General features: G+C 62.3%; 1 protein-coding gene across 1 annotated transcript; it reads left to right on the top strand.

The window, feature by feature from the left end:
* Nucleotides 1-2,291: 2,291 nt before the first annotated feature.
* RNPEPL1 (arginyl aminopeptidase like 1) lies at nt 2,292-12,215 on the top strand. The gene is made up of 11 exons (XM_080798617.1): nt 2,292-2,987; nt 6,206-6,346; nt 6,761-6,912; nt 7,430-7,546; nt 7,682-7,917; nt 8,148-8,261; nt 8,670-8,782; nt 9,030-9,138; nt 10,160-10,390; nt 10,465-10,607; nt 11,213-12,215. The coding sequence occupies exons 1-11, from the start codon at nt 2,457-2,459 to the stop codon at nt 11,498-11,500; spliced, it is 2,175 nt and encodes a 724-aa protein (XP_080654743.1). The 5' UTR covers nt 2,292-2,456; the 3' UTR covers nt 11,501-12,215.
* The last annotated feature ends 6,580 nt before the right edge of the window (nt 12,216-18,795 follow it).

Genomic DNA, 18,795 nt, shown 5'->3' with positions numbered 1-18,795 from the left:
CACATCTGCCTCCCAGCAGGTGAGGCCAGAGACCTGCCCCCTCCCGGGCACAGTGACCCTGGAGGGGGGTGCCAGTCCATGAGAATTAGGGGAAGGCTGGGCATAGGCAATGTCGACTGCTTCAGCCCACCCAAGCCAGCCAGGATTTGATCACCAGAAGACAGTTTCCGTGGGAGAAACCCCAGCGTCTGATAGCCCTGATTCCGCCTTCATCTCCCTGGGTCAGGTTGGGGTAGGGAGATGGGAGAAGTGCATTGCAGCTGCTCCCAACCTCCCTCCCCTGGCAGTGGCTTTCCAGAAGGCTGGAGTGCAATGCTGCCTCCTGCTGCAGGGGAACAGACTGGCTACAGGGAAGGGCCTCTGGGCTGTGTTGAAGACACTGTCCCCTGCAGGACAGAGACAGGGTGGAAACTGAGGACAACAACACCTCTCCACCTGTGGGCCTCACAGTTCACAAGGTGCCTCAGTGGGCTGACTTTGGTCCCACAAAACAGCTTTGTTTGCTCTAAAACTGGCTTGTTTTGGTTCCTTTCATAAATGGGTAGTAGGCACCCCCACCCCAGGAGAAGGGGGAATAACAGCTGTGGACCAGCTAGGCTGCCCCACTCCACCCATCCTGTGTGCAGAGTTGATCTTGAGGAGATACTCAGGGCCCTCCAGGAGAGAAGGGATGAGAGGTAACCCCTGCTTCTCCAAGTCCAGGGAACTGGGAAGACAGGAAGCCCCTGATGGCTTTTGAGGGCACCGGTTGTTGGTCAACCTGACTGAGGGGACAAGGGCAGAGTCATCTGGGTACCTACGTGTAGTCCTGATGCTCCTCCAGCCCCAGCCAACTGGCCTGGGGAAGGGGCTCAGAGAAGCTCCTAAATCTGGGAGTACAATCTAAAACCCTCTGCCCAGCGCCTCAGGACCATGCCACGTGGGCAGGCGCTGGGCCATGTGAACTTAGGACCAATCAGACACCAGATCTCTCCTCTTTTGAGTCTTAGACATAGAACTGACCTCCTCTTCCAGGTGACTGCGGGAGCCCTGGGGTTCCTGGGGAGGGGTTGTGTTACCCCAGCTAAGAGGATGCATGGGAAAATTAAAGCAATGCTTCAGTGCAAGTACTCCACACCGGTGGACATGGTCCTCCCTCCCACCAACCAACGCTCCCACCCCTCCCCTGCTCCCAGGGAGGAAGGCAGGCGCCACCGCATGGGTTATAGGCAGAGACAGAGTCCAGAAGGATTAAATGCTACTCCGGGATGAGCAGAGGAGAGTGGTGTGTGAGGCTCCTGGATGCCCTTCCAGGCCCCAGAGCCCCTTTTCCCTGAAGATGTGAATACTTCCATCATGGTAACGGCACCATCTTGGTGGCCCCTCTCGTTCCATGGCTTCAGGTAGAGGCCTCCCTGGTGTGTAGCCCTCTCCTCTGGGCCTCTGTCTCTGGACAGGACCCTGCAAGGTGGGGTGGAGAGCAGGGTGGATCCCGCTAAGGCCCCAGCACTCACCTGCTCCACAGGGGGACCTCCAGGGCCCTGCAGCATTTTCTGTGAAGATGGACTATCCATCCACTCGGACCAACACAGTTACCACTGCCAGTACCCTACACACACAGAGACCTTGAAACACGGCTATGCCAGGGAGGAACTAAAATAATTGTATTTCATTTCAATCTAAACAGCCACACGTGGCTAGAACCACCATATCAGACAGCACAGCCCTAAGGCCCCCAAGCTCCAGCATGGGCCACAACACAGACCACTGGTCTCATGGGGGTGGGGTGGGGCGCATGTATGCACCTCCTGGCTTTGAAGAAGCAGAGACTGCACTAGGCAGCCGCTGCCCCCAGGAACCGGCCCACAGCAACCCTGAGGAGTCCGGGCAGAAAAGCACAGGGTTGGGAGGCCGCTTGGCCAGCCGGTGCCCCCAGGCCCCTGTGCGCCCTGGTCCTCCAGAACACAACACACCGGCACCCGCGCCCAGGACCCCCGGTCTACTGGCCAGCCCCGCGCACTTTGCCCACGCCGCCCCGCACACAGCTCCCCCGGCTACCAGCCCGGCGAAACCCCCACATGGCCCGCGCACCGGCACATGCCGTCCCTCGCTCCCAGGTTTCCCACGCACGACGCCTCCCGCTCCCCACTCCCCGGCCCTGCCCCCAAGCAGAGCGCCCCGGACCTCGGGTCCCCCGAGCACGACTCCCCCGCCCCCGCCCCCGCCCCCGCCCCGGTCCCGTGCGCTCGGCGTCCCCGGCTCCCCCGGCCCGGCCCCGCGCACAGCGCCCCCGGCGGCGGCCGAGCGGAGCCGGAGCGGGGCGGCGCACGGCACGGGGCCGGGCCGGGCGGCTCCCGGCGCGACTTCCTGTTGTGCCCGCGCCCCGCCGCCGCCACCGCCGCCGCCCGGCGCCCCTTGCCCGCTGTCCGCGGCCCGGCGCGGCCGCCGCCCATGGATTTCACCTAGCGCGGCCGGCTATGGCGGCGCAGTGCTGCTGCTGCAAGGCGCCCGGCGCCGAGGCCGCGCCCGCCCGCCCGCCGCCGGAGCCGCCGCCCGCCCTGGACGTGGCCTCGGCCTCCAGCGCGCAGCTCTTCCGCCTCCGCCACCTGCAGCTGGGCCTGGAGCTGCGGCCCGAGGCGCGCGAGCTGGCCGGCTGCCTGGTGCTCGAGCTGTGCGCGCTGCGGCCCGCGCCCCGCGCGCTCGTGCTCGACGCGCACCCGGCCTTGCGCCTGCACTCGGCCGCCTTCCGCCGCGCCCCCGCCGCCGCCGCCGCCGAGCCCCCCTGCGCCTTCGCGTTTGCGGCCGCCGGGCCCGGGCCCGCGCCGCCGCCGCCGCTGCCCGCCTTCCCCGAGGCGCCCGGCGCCGAGCCCGCCTGCTGCCCGCTGGCCTTCAGGGTGGACCCGTTCACCGACTACGGCTCCTCGCTCACTGTCACGCTGCCGCCCGAGCTGCAGGCGCACCAGCCCTTCCAGGTCATCCTGCGCTACACCTCGACGGACGCCCCGGCCGTGAGTCCGCGGGGCCGGGGCTCAGGGTGGTCTCCAGGCGGCCTCTCCCCGCACTGCCAGCCAAGGGGGCCGTAACCAGCGGTCTGCCCCTGGGGCACCTGCAGAGAGGGCGGGGCCAGCCCGGCCCCAGGGAGCCTGGGGCCTCCGGCCTGGCATCCCTCCACCTGGCCCTGGAGTCCTGTTCAGGTGCCCACAGTGATTTCCAGCGGATGCCTGGGGAGTTTTTAGGAGCCCTAGAAACAGTGAGAGTCCTGGTGCTGGCCCAGTGGAGGGGGGCAAAGGACAGCATGCCACCCAGGGAGACCTCTCCTTTCAATAGTGCTGGGGTTGTCCCTGCCCAGGGACGAGGACAGCTTCCAGTGGGTACGAGTCAGTCCAGACGTCTGCCGGAGCCTGGCACCAAGGGCGGGCCGGTGGGTCATGTCAGACATATAAGGGCCTCCGCGTGACCTAGGTCTTCAGAGCACCCGGGGGCAGCTGATCTGCTCTCTGGACGTGGCGTGAGAGACCGAGCTGCCAGAGCCACACAGGGTCCGGCTTGGCTCTGTGCCTTGGGCCTTGTGGGTGAGGACCGGCAGGGGCTGCAGCCGGGTGTCCCCGCAGACAGGCACGTGGGCTCTGCAGGGCTTTGGGCGCCCAGCACCCACCACCCCAGAGGCTTTGCCAGAAAGCCCAGGTGGCTCAGGTCTGCCGCAATGAGGCCCTTAAGATGGAGCAGGCCCTTTCACTCCTGCAGCATGGAGCCTGCCTGTGTTCCCATGTGGACAGCACACATGCGACACTGCTCTCCCCCCACGGATACAGCGTGCACGCAGCTCTGGGAGGCCCTGGGGGTTCCATCTGTCACTGTCTGTAGGATGCAAAGGGACAGGTGGGGTGGTGGCATCTGGCCAGGAGCCACCAAGGTGACATCTGGATGAGAAGAGCTCGGACCAGATGCACACCTGTGGGCTTCCTGTGTGATTCCCTGGAACCCTCAGCAGGCCCCACCACCACAGTTCCTGCCCTGAGCTCCCCCGGGTGCGTCAGCTTGCTGGCCTGCTTGGTTTGCCCCTGCCGCCTGCGTGGGTAATCTGGGGCTCTGACGGGTGGCAGATGTGTCTCCCGCATGGCAGTGAGAACACAGAGACGTGCTTCTCCCTGACCTCAATCTGGGAGCTTGCAGCCTTTGCATCTGGTCCACTCAAGACCATGACCAGCAGAACGGTGGGGCCCGGACCCACGCCAGGCCGCTGGAGATCGGGGCAGACCAGTGAGAGCAGCCGTCATCCCTGGGTGACTGGAGCGCAGAGGGGTGTCATGGTCCCCACAGATGGTGCAGCTGTGGGCATGGGGACTAGGGGCGTGGCCCGCCAGCTGGGTCACTTGCAGAGGACGGAGGCTCTGGCCTCTGACCCCGGGCCCCCACCATCCTGCAGGAACACCTCAGGGCTCAGGCTCTTCCTCTCCCTAGCTTGTTCTAGGACTCAGGCCTAGATCTCTAAACCTGTCCCAGTGCCAGGCGAGGCTGCAGCTTCCTGGGCGTAGGGACCCACCCCTCCAGAGGCAGTTTGTCTCTTGCATCCCATTCCTGAACACCATACCCTGCCCCCACCCCAGCAAGAACAGCTTTCTTCCTGCCCTGTGGCATCCAGAGTCAGTAGCCTCCCCCTTCACCAGCCCCTTGGCCCCTGCACCCTGAAAGAATTTGGTGGCTCACCTCCGGGGCTGGGCCTTGCCTGCCTGGGGGTCTGCACCAGCCCCCCACTACCAGGGAGGACTGTGGCCCCCATTGGTCTCAGCTAGGCTAAGGAGAGAGCAGTGCTGGCTGGGCCCTCTGGCTGGGCTGAGAAGTGAATGCTGGTGGTGGGAACAGAGAGCCTGAGCTGGGCGCAGCCTGCGGATAGCCCCAAGGAAGGGAGGGGTCAGTGGGAGGGAAGGCTGTGGTGGGAGAGGGGTCTAAGGGACTGTGGGCGCCTATCCCCAGCATGGGCCAAGGACCACCTGAAGCAGGATCTGCTGCAGAGTCTCCTTAACGCAGATTCCTGGGTGCTGGCCCCTGGCAGTTCTGGGGCGGGGCCCAGGACTCTGCAGTTTCTAACAGGCTCCCCGGACAGGCCTTCTGTGCAAATGGGGCAGCCTGGGGTGGGGGTTGGGGAGTCAGCAGAAAAGAACATACAACTGCTGGCTTCCCGAAGTGAGGGGACAGAGACGTAGCAGCCAAAAGGAAGTTTCCAAAAGAAACTGGTGAACATTGGCCAGGAGTCTGGCCGGAACCAGATAGGCAGCCCTGTCCGGTCTGGAAATCCACCTGGGTCCGTGGTCTGTGGTGGTGGTGCGGGGAAGGTGGGTGGCGGCCCCTCCTGGGTCTGGTGGTCCACCACTCCTGCAATCTCAGCATGAACCACTGCGAGGGAGCCCACAGCCATGGATTCCACAGGCTCATCACTTGCAGAGGCTGGGTGAGGGGTGGTTCCTGGGTGGAGACTTGTGTGCTTGGTCACTGGAGCAGACAAGGAACAATCTAGTTTGCTCCAGTGATCACATGCCAGCAGAGGGGAATGTGGGGAGAACAGAGTCAGGGGGCCACACATAGGCCCCAGCAGCCCTCCTGTGGCCACTCCTGGCCCCCCCGGCCCATCCTTTCCAAGTGCCTGGTCCTATGCTCTGGGGTGGCCCTGGGCTCAGGAGCTCCCTTCCGGTATGTGGGGTCATCAGGAAGCACCGGTTTCTCCCATGTTCATGTTCTCGGCTCCCTTTCCTTACTGCCGGCCTGTAAGAACTTGGATTTGAGTCTTTGACACTGCTTGTTTCTCTTCGGAAGCTTGGATGAGGGGCTGGGGCCAGGAGACCCCCTGGGCTGGCTCCTGGGTGCCCAGCCTCCTGCTGGCCGCGTTCTGGGTCCACTGAGGGCTGGGTAGGCGACGGTGACAAGGAGCGGCTGTTGGCCCTGGAGGAGCCCAAGCAGGCCATCTCTTCCCAGGCCCTCGATGTCTTCCTCTCCATCTGCTGCCCCCAGAGGCTCTGGGCCAAGAAGCCTGAGCAGGACCACAGGTTTGGGGCCGCTCATAAGGCCCTGCTCTCTCCAGGAAACTTGCCCAGCTTCCTGGAGTGAGGCATGGTTGGCAGGGGAGTCCTGGCATCCCCATGTGACCCTTTCCATGGGACAGGGGTCCTTGTGCCTCGCTGTGGTTGGGAGGGTGGCCCCGGCTGATGGCCTGCCCACCGCCTGCCTGCAGATCTGGTGGCTGGACCCTGAGCTGACCTATGGCAACGCCAAGCCCTTCGTCTTCACCCAGGGCCACTCGGTGTGCAACCGCTCCTTCTTCCCCTGCTTCGACACGCCCGCGGTCAAGTGCACCTACTCGGCTGTTGTCAAGGTCAGCATCCCCTGGCCTGGCCTGCCTCCTCACCACCCTCCAGGAAGGAGCCCAGTGTGGGAGGGGGCAGACGGAGAGGGGTTGCCAGCAGAGCGTGGGGGCTCTTTGTGATGAGAGGTGCCCTGACGGGGATGTGGCTGTCCAGCCCAGGTCGCGGGGGCTCCCCGTTAGGGATGTGGGGCTCCCTGCAATGGATATGGGGTTTTCTGACCTGGGGTGTGGAGTTGCCATAGATCACCCTGACAGGGGGTATGGGATTGCCCTTCCTGGATAGGGCATGCCTGTTGGAGGATGTGGGGTTCCTAGTCGTGATCTGGGGTTCCCTGGCCCGGGTTGTAGGGTTTTCCACCAGAGCGTGGGGTTCCCCATCCAGGACGCAGGGTGCCCTGATGGGTGGGGGCTCCTCGCACGCAGGCCCCGTCGGGGGTGCAGGTGCTGATGAGCGCCACGCAGAGCACCTACGTGGAGGAGGAGGGCGTCTACCGCTTCCACATGGAGCACCCTGTGCCTGCCTACCTCGTGGCCCTCGTGGCCGGGGACCTCCAGCCAGCAGACATCGGGCCCAGGTAGGGCCACTGCTGCTTGCTTCCTGTGGTGGCTGCCGCTGGGGGAGCCCAGGCTCTGGGGAAGTCCTGCCACGGGCAGGGCATGGGGCCTGCATCTGTGGCTGCCCCGGTGGGGACACCGCAGTGTGGGGACCAGCCCCACCCCCTGCCTTGCCTTGCCTCAGCCAGAGCCCATCCCTGCCAGGCCCCTCGCACCTGCCCATCCCCAACCTAGAAGCTGGGGGCTCTTGGCCTCCTCAGGGCCCCCCTCGAGCCTGTCCCCCTGCCGGAGCCGCACCACAGCCCCACGCACCCTCCAGCCTGGGCGGGTTTTTTCAAGTCAATGATGGAAGAATCCCAGCCCCCGCACCAGCATGTGGCTTGGCCATTGCCATGGGAAGGGCCTGCGGGTGGTGGTGGTGCGGGGGAGCCCTCGAGTGAGGCGGGGCATTTGGGCCCATAGGAGAGGGGAGGCCTGGTCGGGGAGCGGGTTTGGGGGGCTGGTCAGCCTCTGCCCACCCTCTCCGCCCTGTGATAGGAGCCGGGTGTGGGCCGAGCCGTGCCTCCTGCCCACGGCCACCAGCAAGCTGTCGGGTGCAGTGGAGCAGTGGCTGAGCGCAGCAGAGCGGCTATACGGGCCGTACCTGTGGGGCAGGTATGTCCCAGGGAGGCAGAGAGCAAGTCCCGCCCTCCCAAGGGGTGAACGGGGGCCTACTGGGGAGGAAGAGCCACGCACCACCCAGGCCCACAGCGGTCTCGGGTCATCTGCCCACCCTCCCACCCCGAGCAGGTACGACATTGTCTTCCTGCCCCCCTCCTTCCCCATCGTGGCTATGGAGAACCCCTGCCTCACCTTCATCATCTCCTCCATCCTGGAGAGTGATGAGTTCCTGGTCATCGATGTCATCCACGAGGTGGCCCACAGCTGGTTCGGCAACGCCGTCACCAATGCCACATGGGAGGAGATGTGGTTGAGCGAGGGCCTGGCCACCTACGCCCAGCGCCGTATCACCACCGAGACCTATGGTACTGCCTGAGACCAGCCCTGGGCAGTGGGGTGGGGGGCAGGGGGGGTGGGTAGCAGGAGGCTGGTGCCAAGGGGCTGAGAGCCCAGCCTGTCCCCCAGCATGTGTGTGTCCAGCAGGGTGGCCTTGGGTCTGCTCCATGGGGCTCAGGGTGGGGAGCCACTGGGGCAAGTAGCCTCAAACTTACCCAGGTGCTCAGGCTGCCTGCACTGTCCCCCTGCCCCCGTCCAGGGGCTGCCTTCACCTGTCTGGAGACGGCCTTCCGCCTGGATGCCCTACACAGGCAGATGAAACTCCTTGGGGAGGACAGTCCAGTGAGCAAGCTGCAGGTCAAGCTGGAGCCAGGTACCCACTCCCACCAGGCCTCGCCCCAGGCCCTGCAGACATCACCCTGCAGGGCTCTACCCTGCCACCCCTTGCTTCCTCTGGCCACAGCCTCTCTGGCTGAATCCCTGCCAAGGCCAGGCCAGGTGCCCCCAGCCCTAGGAAGGCCTCCCCTAGGCTCCCTCTGCCTGCCACCCTCTCTCCTGGGCTCTGAGCACTGGCCACCATGTCATGTGGGCCCTCGGGTTCTGCCAAGGCTCCCCCGGGCAGGGCAGGCCCCCCTACCGCACTCCTGGGCATCCAGGTACGTGAGGGCCTTCGGCCCTTCCTGCTCCACAGCACGCGACCCCTCCCAGGTCCCCCTCCCCATCCCAGGAGACCTGTTTGGGGAAGGGACACTGCCCAGACCCATGGGTATTCCCCTTGCAGGGGTGAACCCCAGCCACCTGATGAACCTGTTTACTTATGAGAAGGGCTACTGCTTCGTGTACTACCTGTCCCAGCTCTGCGGAGACCCCCAGCGCTTCGACGACTTTCTCCGGGTAAGCAGTGCTCTCCCCGGGACAGGCCCTGCCCTCCGTCCACCCCGAGGTCCTCCCCACCTCTCAGGGCTGCCTCCGGTCCTGGGTGCAGCAGAGCAGGACACCACCTCCTTCCTCTAGCTCCCTCCCCGTTTCAGCCACTTGGCCAGGCCCATACGGCCACACAGTGCCTCTGTGCCCACTCTGCTCTGGTGGGGGATGGTGTGCCCAGCCCCCAGGCCCGCTGAGCCCTGCTCCACCTGTGTAGGCCTACGTGGAGAAGTACAAGTTCACCAGCGTGGTAGCTCAGGACCTGCTGGACTCCTTCCTGAGCTTCTTTCCAGAGCTGAAGGAGCAAAGCGTGGACTGCCGGGCAGGTGAGGCCCACTGCCTGTCCTGTGTCAGTGGCCAGCTGGCCCTCAGCCCACCGGGGGAGCAGAGGGGATGTGAGGATGGCAGGGAGATTTACTGCACAGGCTGCCGCTTCTGCCTAGGGAAAGGCCCCTTGGGTTCACCTGTCCCTCCTTCAGCCGGATGGTGTGAGCCTCACAATGGGACACCATGGGTGCAGAGAGGAGCCTGTGCTTCCTACCCTGGTGGGGCCCAGGAGGCTTCCCTGAGGAGGCACCACTTAGGTCAAGCAGACTGAGTTAGGCACTATGTGCAAAGGGCTTGGGGTATGGTTGCTTGGGCAGAGGGAGGTTTGCGTTGGTGCTATCTGAGGCCTGGCCCACCTATGTGATGCCCATAAAGATGTCTCTGGGGCTCCAAGGGCTGGGGGCCAAAGCAGAGACTGGGGTCTGACATCTAGGAGAGGCCAAGATTTGCTGGAGAGCAACGAGGTGTGGCTGGTGGTCTGGACAAGGTGGCTCTGCTCTGGAAGGTTAATAAGTACACCAAGAGTTTTTGGGGTGGGGGGGTGGGCAGCATCTGCCCCCAGAGTGGCCCAGGGCTTTAGAGCAGACTGTGAGTTTATCAGCTGGCTGCTGGCCAACCCCCATATGGTGCAGACCACCCGCCATACACACCGACTCCTGCCATCACCGCCCCCCACCACACCCCCGGTGCCAAGGTTGGGTTTAAAGTGCCTCACTGTTTGGTATCCATGAGAGGCATGGAGGGACAGGGGTACCTTATTCACCAACCCGATTCTTCGCACCACCCCCTCATGCTCCTTCGAAGAGGCCACTCCTGTGGCTCAATGTGGCAGGTGCCAGAGCTGACCCCAGCTTGCCCTAGCTGCCTCTCCCTGGGGCTCCCAGGCCCTGGGACAGCCACACCCAGGGACACCCTCAGCGTCTGGGGTCCCCTGGCTTGGGTGGGGACCCCAGGATGTTATCTCTCAGGCCTTGGGACAGTCACACCCAGGGGGACCCCAGGACTCTCTCTCCCCTGTAGGGCTGGAGTTCGAGCGCTGGCTCAACGCCACGGGCCCCCCACTGGCTGAGCCGGACCTGTCTCAGGGATCCAGCCTGACCCGGCCCGTGGAGGCCCTCTTCCAGCTGTGGACCGCGGAGCCTTTGGACCAGGCAGCTGCCTCAGCTAGTGCCATCGACATCTCCAAGTGGAGGACCTTCCAGACAGCGCTGTTCCTGGACCGGCTCCTGGATGGGTCCCCACTGCCCCAGGGTGGGTCCTACAGCTGCCAGGGTGGCTGGGGTGGGGTTTGCCTGCCCAGCCCTGACCTGCCTGTGGCCCCGCAGAGGTGGTGATGAGCCTGTCCAAGTGCTACTCGTCCCTGCTGGACTCAATGAACGCCGAGATCCGCATCCGCTGGCTGCAGATTGTGGTCCGCAACGACTACTACCCCGACCTGCACCGGGTCCGGCGGTTCCTGGAGAGCCAGGTGTGGGCCCCCTGCACAAGCACCCACCCACACACTGCCACCACAAGCTGGGCATCCAGGACAACCGGGTGGGGGACATGAAGGGTCTGGGCTGCCATGGGGGGTGGCACACCAGGTGGGAGGAGCCTGGACTCCATCATTCCTCCAGAGGGAGAGCTGGGAGCATAATCTGGAGGTTTAGGCCTCCGTGGCCCTAGGCCTGTAGGCAGTCCCATGCTTGACCTGGTCCCAGGGCTGTCTGAGAATCCCAGGCCTCCAGGGGCACTAGACCCCCCCACCCCCGTTCCACACGGGCTGCCCCCTCAGTGCCCCTGAGTCCAAACTCCCTGGAAATGAGGCCTCTGCAGAAGGCCCATAGTGGTGTATGAGGTGAGAGGCCTTGGGCAGCATGAGTGAGGACAGTGCAGGTCTGGGCAGGCAGTGGGGGCGGGGCTGTGGGGGGGCGGGAACCTGGCTGGTATTGGAGGTGGGGCGGGGCTGGGAGCTGGCTGGTGAGCAGGCTGGCCATGGGGGCAGGGCTGGGGAGGGGCTGGCTGGCAGGCTGGCTGTGGGGGTCGGGGTGGGGCTGGGGCGGGGCCAGGGCGACAGTGTGCCCCCCTCCCCAGATGTCCCGCATGTACACCATCCCGCTGTACGAGGACCTCTGCACCGGCGCGCTCAAGTCCTTTGCCCTGGAGGTGTTCTACCAGACACAGGGCCGCCTGCACCCCAACCTGCGCAGGACCATCCAGCAGATCCTGTCCCAGGGCCTGGGCCCCAGCGCCGAGCCTAGCGTGGAGCAGGCCAGTGCCGGAGCGGACTCGGAGGTGGACGCAGACACGCCAGCCCTGCTGCTTGGCGACGAGGCCCCCAGCAGCGCCATTTCTCTCAGGGACGTCAACGTGTCTGCCTAGCCCTGACCTCCCAGACACCACGATTGTGCCTTCCGCAGCCTGGGCATGCCGTGACTGTGCCTCGGCTCTGGCCGGGAGCTCCCCGGGGCCCATGCCCCCTCCTGCGGACTCTCCCAGGGACCTCCTCATGGCTGGCGCTGCCCGTGGACCTGGTCCCCCCAGCTCTCTTGCACTGCAGGCCCGCAGCAGCCAGCACACGCCATGCCTCCCTGTCTTGACACTGACCGCCGGGCACTGCCCTTGGGGTGATAGCCCCACAGTCCCCACGGCTACTGCCATACTGTGCCTTACATCTGCCGCGACGTCCAGGCTGCCCTGTCCCCACAGCACGCCTCCACACCGCGGAGCCCTGCACCCCACCCCGGGGGTCGGCATTCTCAGTTGGCCCCTGGCAGAGGACAAGGACACAGACATGCCCTTAGCATAGGGTCAGGGGACACTGAGGAGAGGGTGGACCTCCCTGGGGAGGGGTCCCCAGAAAGCCTTAGCCCCTCAGGGAACACGGGGTACTGGGCCCCAGGGGAAGTGGGACAGGACAGTCTGTCTTGTGGCTGTAACACCCCACAGGGAAGAGGGCAGGTGGGGCTGGTGCTCTCTTTAGGCCCACCACGTTGGGAGAGGCCTGGGGGCCCTGGCAGTCCAAGCTGGGCTACCGGGGGACCTCTGCAACAGGGTCACCATGACTGTCCCATTAAACCTCCACTCTGCAAACAACCTCCCAGCCTGTTCACCCGACTCATCTTCCGCGGGCACTGGGTTCCCCTGGGGTGGGGGCCAGGGGCTGTGCATGGCCTGTCCTCTGACAGGGGAAGACTGAGGGGGCCAAAGGGTTTTCCTTGTGCTCCACCGCTCCTCAGTCTGCCTGCAGAGGCCCCAGATCCTGCCCTGCAGCCTGGGATTCTAAGGACCTGCAGCAGGCCACCCCTGCCCTCTCATGGGCCAGGCCTCTGCTCCCTCCCCACTGACCACTTGTCACTTGCCACCATTCTCAATCTGGGCCCTTCTCAGCAGTGGCCCCCATCCCAACCTGGAGTGAAAGCAGGAGTGCGTGGTGGGGGTGAGTTTGGTCTTGGATGACCAGGCACGAGGGGCAGCAGACATCTCGCACAGGTGCAGCAGAAGCTACGGGTACAAATGCAGCCCAGAAGGGGGAACAAGGTGGGGACTCCACTCAGGCATCTGCCACGACAGGTGACTGACTAAGCAGTGGGCTGTGGGAGCAAGGCAACCACTGAGACCACAGGCTGAGCCCAGGCTCTACTTATGATAGCGCATGGGCTCAGTCTGATAGGGCAGCGCCACTGGCCAGTCCCAGGCCCAGAGCCCTGCTCTCTACAGAGGGGCGGGACACGGGAGGACTGGAAATGGTGGGCTAGGAACCCCAGCACCACCACACCCGGCCACCGGGTCACCAATATCCCATCAATTCTTCTGCACTCTAGACCCTCCTCCCCCCTCTCCCCAAGGAGACGGCCCCGTCCCCCTGCTGTCATGGTGCAGCCCACAGCTGGCATCTCAGTGGTCTCCGTGAATGTGGGGCTGTGCACCAGGGCTAAGTGGGGGCCACTCAACCCAGAAACTTGTGAACTGGGCCAGTCACCCGTCCTGCAGGGAACAGGGAGAGGGCCACTGTAGCAACACACCTGCAGAAGGGAGAACATGGGAGGCGCCCAGCAGCCCCTCCAACATAGCAATCCCAGCACCCTGCAAGGGACCCAGTCCTGCCAGTGGGGGCCGGGTCCCAGGCTCTCTGTGGCCCTGGCTCCGCCCTTGGGAGGGTCCATTCTCTTCCTGAACCAGGTGTCAGGCAAAAAGCCCTGGGTTGGGGGGGGAGGGTGCTGAGCTGCCTTCTCAGCTTTTTCCCTTCGAAAGGGAAGGTTGTTTTCAAGACTCTTGTCCCACACTTTTTAGTCCTGGGCTCTTGGTCTCTTTGGCAGTTTCTCAAAAATGCAGATCTGCTCGCAGCTCCACAGCCATGGCCATGGTGCCTTGCTGGGCCCCGGCTTCCCTCCCGCCCAGCTGCGCCTGCCTGCTCTCTCCCAACTCTGCAGAAGCGACTCCCAGCTGTCACAACTGGGGAGCGATGCCCATATCCTTGACACTGTCCTTGTCATGGTCTGTCCTGGCCCCAAGCTACCCTCTGGGGCGAGTTGCAGTGGTCCCAGCCCTGTGAGGCCCTGCATTCCCAGCCTCTTGCCACTCCTCTTCCCTGCTGCTTGAAACCCTGGAATACTGTCGTGGCCCAGCTCCTCCCTGTACTGTCTTGCTCAGTGCTGCCCGTGCCCTACACGCTGCTGCTCCTGCCAGACCCACTACCGTCTCACACACCATCTGCCCATGAGTCACCGGGGCTGGCCTTGACCATGTCGCGCCACTGCCTCACAACAGCTTGGAAACATCCCGGCTCCTAGTCACGCCCCACACCACAGCACATGTGTCCCCTGTTCTGATCGAGGGGCACCCTCCTCAGGACCGGCTTCTCGGCCACAGGTGGAGTCACTCTCCAGCAACAAACCCTCTTAAATACCAACGTTTTCAACAAGGGGGATTTCTCCTTCGTGCTATAGGCGGGCAGTGGGGTGGGCTTCCCATTGCTGTGGTTCCTCAGGGCCATCCCTGCTGATGAAGGAGATGACATCTGGAATATTCCAGACATCTTGCCAGAGATGAGCGAGAACTGAGGAGGGGCTCACACTGGCCATGGCAAGGGCACGCACTGGGGGGCCAGCATAGCCACTCCCACCACATGCACTAAAGGGGGTGGCAAGTGGCAGTAGTGACCCCTGTAGGGCTGAGGACAGAACTCTGAGAAACAGCTGCATTTTTGAGGATGGAGAAGGGAGCAGCTAGCCAGGTGGGACAGCGGTGTCCAGGGAGCCAGGGGCATGATATCCAGAAAGAGGATGGCAATGGCCTCCAGCAGTGGCTCTCGTGGGCCTGTGAGGAGAGCAGACTCTCAAGGAAGGTAGGAGGGAGGCTGCAGGTTTGCACATGGTGCCCCACGCTGCTGGGAGCCTCTCTGGTCCTAGAGTCCCTCAGGCAGTGTCTTGTGCAGTCCAGCCTTCCTCAGGAGTGCCCCCCACTCTCTCAGGGACTCACTGGGGGTAGGTCCTTCCCCTAAGGCCAGGTGCTTGGGGCACAATTTCAGGTCTAAAGATAACGCTCAGTCTGGCACCCCCAGGAGTGGGTCAGCACCAGCCAGACCAAATTCACACCCAAGGAAAGAGCAAGCAGAGTGGTCAAAGGACAATATCACAACACGTGGAAGGAAAATTTCAGCCAAAATGGCGGGGGTGGGGTGTTGAAATATGCCATAAAGCAGGGATGGGCACTTGCAGGACACTGGGACATATGGAAAAGAACCAGGCAGAGGCTTGGAAACTGTTTTAAAGAGCCATCACTACAATAAAAAAATGACCCCTCTCTCCCCCAAAAAGAACACTCAGTAGAAAGATCATGATGCAGAGAGGATTCATGGGCTGGAATACGGGACAAAGAATGTTCTAGAGTTAGCAAAGGAGTCCGAAGGGTAAGTACAGAGGAAATGTGAAGTGGGATTCCTCAAGACCAGGTGGTCACGGTGAGGCAAAGCCACACAATGTTCACGTGAATTGAGGCGCCCTCCCTCTGCCTGCAGCTTGCCTTTCCATCCACAGTGGGACCCCTGGACCCCAGCCTCATTTCCTTAGCATGGCCTCCCCTCTGCTCCCCCCCCGCCACTCTTCCCCATCAGTTCTCCCGGCCCTGCTCCTGCTTACCCTGCACACCCAGCACAGACTGTCTTTCTGCCAACAGAACCCTAATGTCTGCCCCCCGCCCACTTCCTTGGTAAACCGCCCCCAGCCCAGACCCTGGGAGAGCAAAAGCCCCAGAGCAGGGAAATGCCCACCAAACATGGGCCTGGGCAGGGCTGTCGGGCACTGGCCAGCCCAGCACAGCCCATGGGAGGGCTTCTGACAGGCCCAGGGCAGGCTGCTCAGTAGCTCACGGCCCACCCGCCCACCCAGGCCAAGGGAGACCTCTCCTTGGTGGAAGGTGAGCAAGCCAAGGGGAAGACAGCACACACCCAGACGCAGAGAACAGCTTGCAGCCCAGATGGCTTGCCAGCCGCAGAGCACTGGAGTCGAGTGGAGATGGTCGACACTGTGCTCATGGCAACACTGAATGCATGACCCCTAGGACCCTCCAGAGCAAGAGTTGGGGGGAAAATTCCTATTAGGTGCTTGGAAAATATTAACCTATAACACCAACCGAAAAGAAGCCATTCCTCTGTTGCAGTGAGCAAAGTGAACTAGGTCTGGCTGGCTGGGGTGCGGGCTGTGTGCTCCCCACGGCAGAGCACGTCTGGCCTACCACCTCCTCCCTTTGAAGCTCAGGCTCCTTGTCCTAATATGGGACAGTGATACCTGCTTTGGGGATGGGCAAGGACCACACAAACTCAACACTCATCGTGTTTCAAATGAGTTCGACCCTTTGAGCCCTTAGCGGTGGGACCCACTTTCTCATGGTGCAAGCATGGCCGAAACAGCCCTGTTCCAGCCCTGCCTTGGAATTCCTTCAGCTCGAACCTTCCATCTGGGGAACAGAGACCCAAGCTTCTAGGACCCAACTCCTACTCCACCTCAAAGGATCCCACAGAGAAGCAGTCCATGTTCTCACTGACCACCCTCCACGACCCAGGACCATCGTACTCACTGACCATCCCCCCACCTGCCAAGGTCGGCCAATGTACCTTGCATTCTTTCTCACTTAATTGTCACGACCACCCTGGGTACTCTGTACCACAGGGCTTGTGGTTGACACAGAGGCCAAGAGCAGTCAGGAGAATACTTGCTCATGTGACTTTAAAGCAGTCCAGGCTCTGGGCCCCTGCGCTGCTGGTCCATACAGCTCCTGGACCTGCTGGGGTGGCTGACTGGGTTCCCATCATCCCTGTGGTCTGACGGCAGAGTTGCCTCTCGGACTGGCATGGTGGGGGCTGCTCCTGTAGGCTGTGGGCCTGGCTAAGCCGGGAGGCCTCGCACCTGTACCCTTCCCTCATTTGGAGATTCCCAGAGAGAAGGCCTTGCCCAGAGTGTACCCTGTTGCCCGCAGGACCAGGACACTTGGCCCCTCTCTGGCTGCTGGGGGTGGGACCCAGGGCCTACATGGTTTTGTGGGCCAGAAACTGCCCTGTGATTCAGACCTGGCCTGGCCATGTGACGGGAGAGCACGCCTGCCCTGATCCACGTCAAGGCATGTCCCTGAACAAAGACCGTTCTTTCGAGAGGAGTCCCATGAGCTTCCTAAACTGACGGGGCACAAAGCCAGTCCTTCTTCCAAGTCCACAGGGCCCCCAGGGCTGCCTCACTTGGCACCACCATCCTGCAGCACCCGCCCTCTCTCTGACTCACGTGACTAGTCACCAAGCACCTTCAAAGAAACTAAATCTCTTTTTCCTTCGCTGGTTCAAAACCTGGGCCCCTGGGCTCACTCTTCCATTCTGGCCTCAAAGACCGCCTTCCGAGCCCACCTCACAACATGTGATCCCTTGAAGTAAAAGCCCTGGGTAGCCACCCCCACCCTCCCCAGGATCCCACACGGCTCATCTGGTCCCTGCACATACCACACTCCCAGCCCACCCCTTAGGGTCTACAGGGGCCTTAATGCATGTGCACAGCTTCTCATGCTCCCTCTCTTGAGTGTGGACTGCACTGGGGGGACTTGCTCCCAGTGAAGGGAACGTGGTGGAAACAATGGAGGACGTCCGAGATGGGTCATAAAACACCCTGGAGGGCTGGGGCGCCTGGGTGGCTCAGTGGGTTAAAGCCTCTGCCTTCGGCTCAGGTCATGATCCCAGGGTCCTGGGATCGAGCCCCACATCGGGCTCTCTGCTCTGCAGGGAGCCTGCTTCCCCCTCTCTCTCTGCCTGCCTCTCTGCCTACTTGTGATTTCTGTCTGTCAAATAAATAAATAAATAAATAAATAAAAATCTTAAAAAAAAAAAAAAAAAAACACCCTGGAGGGGCGCCTGGGTGGCTCAGTCGGTTAAGTGTCTGCCTTCCACTCCCAGTCATGATCCCAGGGTTCTGGGATAGAGTCCTACATCAGGCTCCCTGCTTATTGGGGAGTCTGCTTCTCCCTCTCCCTCTGCTGCTCCCCCTGCCTGTGTGCTCTCGCTTGTGCACTGTCTCTCACATAAATACCCAAAACCTTTAAAAAATAAAAACCACCCCGCAGCTTCCGCTTTCCATTCCCCTGGGATCGCTTGCTCCAGGAGAAACCCCGAGTGGTGAGAACATTCAAGCAGCTTCACAAAGGTCCACATGACAAGGAGTGGAGGTCTCCAGCCCCAGCCAGTCTCCAGCTGGCTCAGTTCTGGCCGACACTGTGACTACCATCCCCAGAGACCCTCAGCCAGAACCAGCCACCTGCCGCCACGTTTCCTAACCCACAGAAACTGTGACCTAATAAACATCTAAGTTTCTAAGTTTTGGGGCAACTTGACTCACAGCGGTAGTCAATGCATACAGGTCTCTGGATGAGGTGTACAGGGCTGAAACAAAAGACTCAACTCAAAATTTACTCAAACTGTAAAACTGTATTTATCATCTATGAAATCATAATCCCAAGGTGGACGATCCTAGGACCAACAAGATCAGGGGACATCACCTGGCTCTTTCTGCTCTGGAGTCTCCGTGTGCAGGCCTTTGTCTTCCGGGTTGTCCCCCTGTGGTCACGAGCTGACTGCAGCAGTCTCTGTCACCAGCCCTCCACATGCCAGCAGCTAAGGCTGGCTACAAGAGAAGGCACCATTGAGTGCCCTGGGCAGATTGTGGGGGAACAACCCCCAGTCCCCCAGAGGACTGTTCCCTGTGTCCTGTTGCTCTGAGCTGGGGCACGTGCTCCTCTCTAACACTTCTGACCCTGAGCTAGGGAGAGGTCTGGACTCCCCAGATGACTTCAGCTGCAGCAACTAAATCAGGTTTCTACTCTCTGTGTCCCCATGAGAATACAGGGCCTGGTTACCGCCCACTGAACAAGGAAGAGATGTGGGGGTTCAGAAAAGACAACCCACAGCCCCAAGTGGTGAAGTCAGAGACCATCCTTTGAAAAACAACAGGGAGTCATCCAGGCATAAGTGTGAGCAAAGTCACGGAGCACAAAAACTCCAGAGTAGTGATAACCTAGGGGGCTGGAAGGGAGCAGGCAGGGCTCAGATTCCATAGAACCCGTTAACACCCACAGGCTCGGGAAAGGAAATGGTCACGTGTGTCGCACGTGTCCGCAGGAAGCTGCCTGCTCTCCAGATGGTG

The sequence above is a fragment of the Martes martes genome (genome assembly GCF_963455335.1).
Source record: "Martes martes genome assembly, chromosome: 3".
NCBI classification, from domain to species: domain Eukaryota; kingdom Metazoa; phylum Chordata; class Mammalia; order Carnivora; family Mustelidae; genus Martes; species Martes martes.
The sequence above is the reverse complement of the archived record's forward strand: the minus strand, read 5'-3'. Positions and strand labels throughout refer to the sequence as shown.

Bases quoted from the DNA above. Each gene is read 5' to 3' on its own strand.
- RNPEPL1 (XM_080798617.1), top strand. From the start codon at position 2,457: ATGGCGGCGCAGTGCTGCTGCTGCAAGGCGCCCGGCGCCGAGGCCGCG. The intron at 6,913-7,429 runs GTAGGGCCACTG...GCCCTGTGATAG, and splicing joins CCAGCAGACATCGGGCCCAG to GAGCCGGGTGTGGGCCGAGC. The intron at 7,918-8,147 runs GTACTGCCTGAG...GCCCCCGTCCAG, and splicing joins TATCACCACCGAGACCTATG to GGGCTGCCTTCACCTGTCTG.